Here is an 8,150-nt window from a genome sequence, read left to right as displayed (position 1 = left end):
AATCCTAATTTTACAGAAAATAACTCTTATAATTTTTTTTACAATAGTTTCCCGTTATTTAAAATTATATTTAAAAACCAGTAAAATGACCAATATTATCTTTAAATTAACAAATTGACTGCAATTTTAAGGATTATACCATTAATGAAAAATTACAGTAATTCTCATTTTTTTTACAAAAAAATACTGTATTATTTTAACTGTATTTTTTCTGTTATCTTAAATTACATAGCAATTTACGTCAAATTACAATAATAAATTGTAATTAAACAGGTAGCTTATTATATTAAATGTTTATGCCCATAATAACATTTTAACATTTCCCACCTTCATTTTACAGTAAAACTCATTTGTATGTGTATGTGCTGTATGTGTATTTCTACATTCAAACTCTGTAATTCTAAAAAGAAATTTTGTCAACTTTTGTCATTACACCAACGCATGTTTTTTTAAAGTTTTAAAACTTAAAGTTTTTTTAAAATATATGTAGGCCAAAATGTTTGACGTTCAATTAACATCAAATTAATGTCATGTTTTAGATGTGAAATTGATGTCATATTGACATCACATTGACATCAATAATTCAGCTGTTTAGCACTTTTTCTTATAAGGCATTTGGCATCTGAAGCTGGTTTTTTAATGTCAAAAGAGTAATGTTAATTTGGGGTCATTTTAATTAAAAAAGCACTGTTGCCTCACAGCAAGAAGGTCCTGGGTTTGAATCCCGGGTTCGACATGTGTGTTAGGTTGGTTGGTAATTCTGAATTGGAATACTCACATAGATGTAAGTGTGTGGTTGTCTGTCTATATGTGTGACCCTGTGATGGACTGGCAGAGTGGGATAGGCTCTAGCAGACCCCTGTGACCCTAGTTAGGAATAAAGCTGGTATAGAAAATTGATCTGTTTGGACTAAGAAAGTGTCCAAAAGGGCCTGATAAATAAAATATTTCTTACTTTTGTGTCATTATTTTGGTGTTCAAAATAAGACCTCAATATGATTGACGTCAATTTGATTTACTTTTTTGACTTGTTTTCTGACATAATTTTTTGGCGTCAATTTGATGTCATATAATAATAAAGGAAACATCTGTAAAATTACAGTGTTTTTCTGTAAAATATTTAAGAAAAATGTATGTAAAATGATTGTTTTTGCACTTTATTTGAATGAACGTATTTTACTTTAATTTTACGGTTTTTGTTTGGCAGCCACTGCTGCCAGTGATTTAACCGTTTTTTTACGAGATTTTTTTTACAGTGTATTGTATGTATAATGTGTGTGTATTGTGTGTATATTCTGTATGTATATTGCATTTGTATTGCGTGTGAATGTGTGTATATTGTGTGTGTGTGTGTGTGTGTGTGTATGTGTGTATTTTGTAAGTATATTGTGCTTGTATTGTGTGTGTGTGTGTGTGTGTTTGTATATTGTGTGTGTATGTATATGTGTTGCTGCTCACCTTGGAGTTCTTGTTCCCAGTGCGTGTGGCGTGCACTGATTGGCTGTAAGGCCGCTGAACGGTCTGCTCGGGGGTAGAGGGAGATTTATCGGACGAGTGATCGGAGCTCTTCTCCACCATGTTCTCTCCATCTGCACTGGGAGGAACCGGAGAACGAGAGCGCTTACGGAGGACAGGGGAACAAGTGGGAGTGCTCCGGGTCGAGTTACTCGCAGTGCTGTGGCAGGCAGAGAGAAAGACAGAAAAAAAGAGAAAAATATTAAAATCAGTAAAAAATACGTTTCTGCCATGTTTCCTTGATCACTTGATCTAATGGTTCACTACAAGACACACATTAGTGTCACAGTGTAATGGATGAGTCTCTCTCTCTCTCTCTCTGTCTCTATCTCTCCCTCTCTCACTCTCTCAGAGGCAGACGTGTCTCATTACACATCACCTTCACTGTGACATTTAGCACACGGTGAAATTTCTCCCTGACTTGACAGAAAAATGTGGCTGAGTCTCACAGCCTGAGCTCCGAAAACATGGATAAAAATCAGGGACGACCTCAATAACATAAAATCGCAGAGAGTGAACAAATTCATCAGCTATTAAACAAGCTGCCTCTCTGGCTACTATACTGACATCTTAAGCTCTCTATCAGCTTTTCCTTTTATGGTGTTTTGTGGGCGTGGCTAATGAAAATCAGAGATTATCAACATGAAGGTGACTATGAAGAGAAGTTTTAATGACTTCTGCAAGTCTGTTTTTTTGTTGTTGTTTTGGTTTGAAAATATTTGACTTCTGTCGTCCACTTCAGCGTCCTTGTTCGTTCTGTCCATCTTCCAGAAAGCATTTTCAGTCTTAATTATTAATAGACTGCACATAGACACGGCGGCGGCGTCTGGAAAAGTAAACAGAACGGGACCGAAAAAAAAAAAAACCTGATGCTTTTATCTGCCTTACTCTCTCTCTCTCTCTCTCTCTCTCGCACTCGCTCTCTGTCTGTTTCTACTCTCTCTCTCTCTCTGTCTGTTTCTACTCACTTTCTCTCTGTCTTTATGCTTTCTCTCTCTCTCTCTCTCTCTCACACACACACACACACACACACGGTCACTACTCAGATGAGCGCTGACATTTCCTCCACCTTTCCTGCGCTGCAATCAGTGTCAGCATTAAAGGTTGTGATCTAGAAGGTTCCGTCACTTCATTTATTAGGTAAAGCACCTCATGGTGGAGTATCAGTCCCGAGTCAAGGGTGACGGTGAGATGTAGCGCACTTTGATTAAACTCCATCATGGTAACGCGAGCTTTCTGTAACGTTAGATCAGAGGACGGCTTTAACAGATCGGTTCGCATCGAACGGGACAACAGAAACGACGAGTCAGCAGTCTGGGGGAAAAACTCAGAAAAACTGCTGAATTACTGCTTTAGACTTAAATTAAATTCAAAACATTTTTATTTTTTACAATGAAACTCTGTTCTGAAGCTGATGTTTCCAGAATATTACTGAAAGTGAATTGAAAAAATGTTTTTTATTATTATTATTATTATTATTATTATTTATTTTTATTTATTTATTTTTAGAGCACCTTCTACAGAAATTAAGGAAAAAAATCAGGTCACGGGGAAAAACATGAAATTTTTAGAAACTACATTTATATACATGCTATAATAATAATAATAATAATAATAATAATAATAATAATACATTTTATTGGATCGGTTATACATAAAATGCAGCTTTAAGTGCTTCACAAGTCAAAGCATAACATTTAAAAACTTAAAAAAACAAAAAAAGGAAATTAAAAGTGACATTGAACAAAATCAACAACAATAAGAATAAATCGAAGAATAAATATATAAAAGTAAGAAATAAAATAATAACAATAATAATAATAGTAATAATGATATATAAAATTTAAAAAAATAATAACTAAAGGTCAAAATATATTCATTAATAACTACTTAAAAAGATTCATTATTAAATGCTTAGAAAATAAATAAAAAAAATATGAGTATTTCACAATTGTCTAATTTCAACAGGTAAAATTTTTTTTCTAGATATTCATAATAATATTAATAATAATATTAATAATAATAATAATAATAATAATAATAATGTCACTTTCTATATTTTTTATGTCAGAATTTATAATAATCGTATTAAGTAGCTTACACACATAAGATCTAAATCCAAACATTTATGCAGTTCAGGACATGTTCCTGTGGTAAATTTACAATTTTTGACTGTTTTTGTCAGGAATGGTTGCACATTTCGAGCGAAGACGAGCGAGACGCATGCACCAGGGATGTTTATACCGAATAGAAATAAATTAATGAATCATTAAAGACAAGAGAATTATGACAGAATTTCAATTTGGTCAACTTTTCTTCAGAAAGAGCCAGATGTGTGCATGTTTAGAAAAATCACAACATACTGCATTTAAAAATCCATATAAAAGCTAAGAGAGACTAATTTTCGCTAAGACTCCTGTAGGATTTCAGATGTCGCTTCAGCCATAAAACAACAATATTATCAAACTAAAGAGAAACACCAGAGCAGCACGTGGACCTTAAAACCCTCTGACAAAGTGGTAGCTTACAGTTTACACCAACACAAATATTAACATTACCTAAACAACAACAAAAATGTATATCATGATCAAAAATCTATGCTAATCCCAGCCTGAGCACCGATGCTGCTCGTGCAGCCTCGGGAGCGAATGGGGACCCTGGGGAGATGCTGCGACACGGACATGCTAGAGAGGAGGGGGAAAAAAAACCGCTAATGCAGACGCTGAAAAATGCTGAGATTGAGGAGATGGAGAGATGCGGACAAACCTGGAAGCCATGAGCAGAAATTCTCCCTGCTTCATTCATCCAGCGAGAGGAGGATGGGGTGATGGAGGGGGGAGAAAGAGGAGGAGGAGAAGGAGGAGGAGGAGGAGGAGGAGGAGGAGCTGTGCTGTCTCACACAAGCTTGCTCATTTTTTCTGCTTCACCAATTCATGGGTTTACATCTCCACCCTCAGTCTGATTAGATGCCTTTTGGATCTCTCTCTCTCTCTCTCTCTCTCTCTCAGTGTTCTCTCTGCACTCATTATTGATGCTTTTCATGAATGAAGTCCTTGACGTCAGCAGTCACCCCTCCTCCTTCCTCCTTCTCCCAGACACCATCATCTCCTCTATCCTCATCCTTCTCTTCCGTCTCCTTCTCTGCTTCTTTTCAGGTGTCTACAATCTTTTGCTTAAAGCACAAACTTCTCTTCCTTCCACCTAGATTAATTCCTTGTTCTGTAGACACCACATAACCAGTTGCAGGACCAAGGGTTCTCTAGGAGCAGGAACCTGTGGTTTTTCTTGTCATTCATATATAAAGTTATACAATGAGACAAGAAATTTCTAGAAATTAAGCAGCATCGTGCCAAGTCAGACCACGTTACTGCAACCAGTCTGACTAATCTACCAACTGGGACGTGGAAGGAAACAGGAGGAACCCTATACAGATGCTAAATTTTCCGAGACAGGAAAATCTTTGCACCAGGACGTGCACTTATGGCGACATCTCAGTGAAAACACCAGCGCCAGATCTGTTGTTGATTTATTTCCTTTATCTGTGTGACACCTCATTGTACCCCTTTAGAGACGGCTCAATTCATTTCTTACGAGGCAATTAGTCTGCATCTTTTATGAATTCCCGTGTCCCAAGCTCTCTGGACAAACGCCGTAGCTCGTAAATGATTCATTTCAGGACTCGACGATGGTTTACTGAAGTCCTTGGTGTGGAAAAGGGAAGTGATACAGTCAAAAGTAAATATGGCGCAAAACAGTCAAAAGTAAATATGGTGTTGCTGGTTGCATGAAATCGGACAGAATAAACCGTCATGACAGTGACTCAATCTATTTACTTCCAGGATGCGATTGGAGAACAGCAGCAGTGCTCGCTCTCGGAAGTCAGGCATCGCCCCCACACACACACTGATTTACTGCATACTGCACTCGTATGTGCTCGTAATGCAGAGATTCATCCTTACTACGCTCTCCTGTTAGAACAGAGCCCTTAAACACGATGCAAAAGCGATATGGCTTCCAAGTGACCTGGTCATTAATTATCCATTAATTGACCACTAATGATCCAATGAACAGTCAAAGAACCCTTGTGTCGTAATTGGATGGAGTTATTGCTTTGTTAGGTCAGGGTGTGTCAGGTGATGGCAAGCTATGCTAGGTAATAACAGGTTATAATTGGCTAAGGAATGGCAAAGTATTGCAGATAATCCTGACCTTGTTATGTCAGGTCATGCCAAGTTATATGTCTGGATCTGTCTGATGACAGGTTATGCTAAATTATAATGGCCAATTTTGCCAGTTTGGGCGGGTTATAACAAAATATGACAGCTTATGATGAGCTATCTGAGGTTATGACCGGTCATTTAAAGGTTAAGGTTATGATGATCTAAATATAATATTATGCCAGGTTATAATGAGCTAAGTCATGTTGTGATGAGTTATTCGAAATTATGACAGGTTATGATAAGATAGCTCAGGTTGTTAATGGTTATGATGAGCTATGCAAGGTTAAGGCAAGTCATGATCAGCTATATCAGGTGATTACAGGTTATGATGAGTTACCCGAGGTTATGACAGCCTATGATGAGCTATAACAGATTTTGACACGGTATAATGTGGGTTATAATATATAATGAGCTATCTTGGGTTATGACAGGTTATTCTGCTGTATTTGAGGTTATGAAATATTATAATGAGCTATCTCAAGTTGACTGGTTATGATAAGATATCTCAGGTTACTACAGGTTACAATGAGCTAACTTGGGTTATGCCAGGTTATTATAAGCTATCTCAGGTAATGACCTTTTATGCTAAAGTATCTGAGGTTATGACAGGTTATAACGAGCTACCTTGAGTTATGACAGGTTATGCTATGCTATCGCAGGTTATGAAACGTTATAATGAACTCTCTATAATGAAATCCTGTTAGATTATGCCAAGCTAGGAAGGGTCATTGCATTCTGCTAATGTATACTAGCCTATAATAGGTTTCTGTACTTTTGCATATTTTTGTTTATAAAGGATTTATATCAAAGCCTCTTCTTATTGTATTATGAATGGATGCTACAATGTTCTTGGTTATAACAGGATAGGGAAAGTTTTATGGCATAGTATTTAGGTTAGGAGAGTTTGTTGCTTATGACGCATTATGACATGTGAGACGGTGACGTAGTATGCCAGGTTATTCTAGGTTAAGAAAAGTTTAATGACATAATATTCTGTCTTATGACTGTTTGCTATAAGGTATTATGATGTGGTATAGCAGGTTATGAGAGCTTAGAAAATGTTGCCAGTTTCCTTTTAGTTTATTTCACACTCTGTTAAACTCCAACTGAACGTAACACATTAGCATTCTGTTGCTAGTCCACACAGGAAACTGCCACGAGTGACTTAACCTTTTGCTTCCCAAAATCCTGCATCCTGCTCTTTGAATAAAGATCAGTGCATCAACTACAATCAGAAAAATCACAGATTCGGACAAAACTGACCCATAGAAGCCAGTTGATTTAAAAACTAAGCTATTTTCTCTCATAATGACCCAGATATTAATTTGGGAGGAATAAAAACTGCATCATCATTCTCCTCTCACACCCAGATTACATAACCCTGTGACCAACATCGGAAACATGAAAAAGGCTCTGAGTCACTCTAATCTCCGTCTGCGACAGAAATAAATCCGACAAAAAATGCAAACAGATTCAGTCCATGATACAAATTGAGCAGAGACTTATATAACTACAGAGCTATAAATGCTAGCCATGCTAGTCAAGCACGCTTGCTAGGCTGCGTTAAAGCATGGGCACTGTAAACAAATCCACTCTTCATGGATTGGGAAAGAATGAACCAAGCCAAGTCTGCAGAACCAGAAGCTGATTGGATGGATGGATAGAGGGATGAAAAGAACACAGGTAGAAAAGGAAGGAAGGAAGGAAGGAAGGAAGGAAGGGCAGGAGGTCACCGGCTGCTTCCTACACTGCTAACAATGATGCTCGCCTCCTGCGGCATGGCAAAGCTTGACACTAAAAATATCCACCAGCCGGCAGGAGGAAGCGCACACACACACACACACACACACACACATACACTACACACAAACAGTAGCTGATACTGCAGTGCTAGCAGAGACAAAAACAAAAGGAATTGAAAAGAGGAAACGGATTTAAGGGATTTAGCAGACTTTCAGCCTTAGAGGTGAAGCTAGGTCATGCTAGCCTTTATTAGGTTATGCTACGCTTCAATGTTTCAACCAAGCCTATGACAGATTATGACCTGTTATGCTAGGTTTAAGAATTTCTGGGATTATGGAAACACTATGACAGTGCATGAACGCTATGCTAGATTATGGTTTTACATCCTAGTTCATGTAAATGCATTCCAGGATTTAAAAAGTTATGACAGATTATGCTAGGTTATAACAGCTTATGACAGGTTATGGCAAGTTAGGCTAGGTTTTATGGCAAGTTATGCTAGGTAAAGACAGGTCAAGGATGTATCATGTAACACAGATTATTCTAGATTATACTGTGGTATATTATGCTATTACCTGTTATTACAAATTATAACAGGTTATGTCAGATTAGGCTAGATTTTATGATAAAATATCCAAAATTATGTTAGGTCATGCTAGATTATAACAGGAT

At 37.1% G+C, this 8,150-nt stretch overlaps 1 protein-coding gene across 18 annotated transcripts in view; it reads right to left on the bottom strand.

The window, feature by feature from the left end:
* gramd1ba (GRAM domain containing 1Ba) overlaps positions 1 to 8,150 on the bottom strand; it is a 75,817-nt gene that overhangs the window by 18,971 nt on the left and 48,696 nt on the right. For 17 of the 18 annotated variants that reach the window (XM_058411689.1, XM_058411681.1, XM_058411679.1 and 14 more), the window contains one exon: positions 1,459 to 1,675. In XM_058411689.1, the coding sequence (XP_058267672.1) occupies positions 1,459 to 1,675 (217 nt within the window). Of the gene's footprint in view, positions 1 to 1,458; positions 1,676 to 4,281; positions 4,308 to 8,150 lie in introns of those variants that run through there. The other variant, XM_058411691.1, reaches the window with a different exon arrangement.

Source organism: Hemibagrus wyckioides, linkage group LG16, assembly GCF_019097595.1.
Source record: "Hemibagrus wyckioides isolate EC202008001 linkage group LG16, SWU_Hwy_1.0, whole genome shotgun sequence".
Taxonomy (NCBI): domain Eukaryota; kingdom Metazoa; phylum Chordata; class Actinopteri; order Siluriformes; family Bagridae; genus Hemibagrus; species Hemibagrus wyckioides.
The sequence above is the reverse complement of the archived record's forward strand: the minus strand, read 5'-3'. Positions and strand labels throughout refer to the sequence as shown.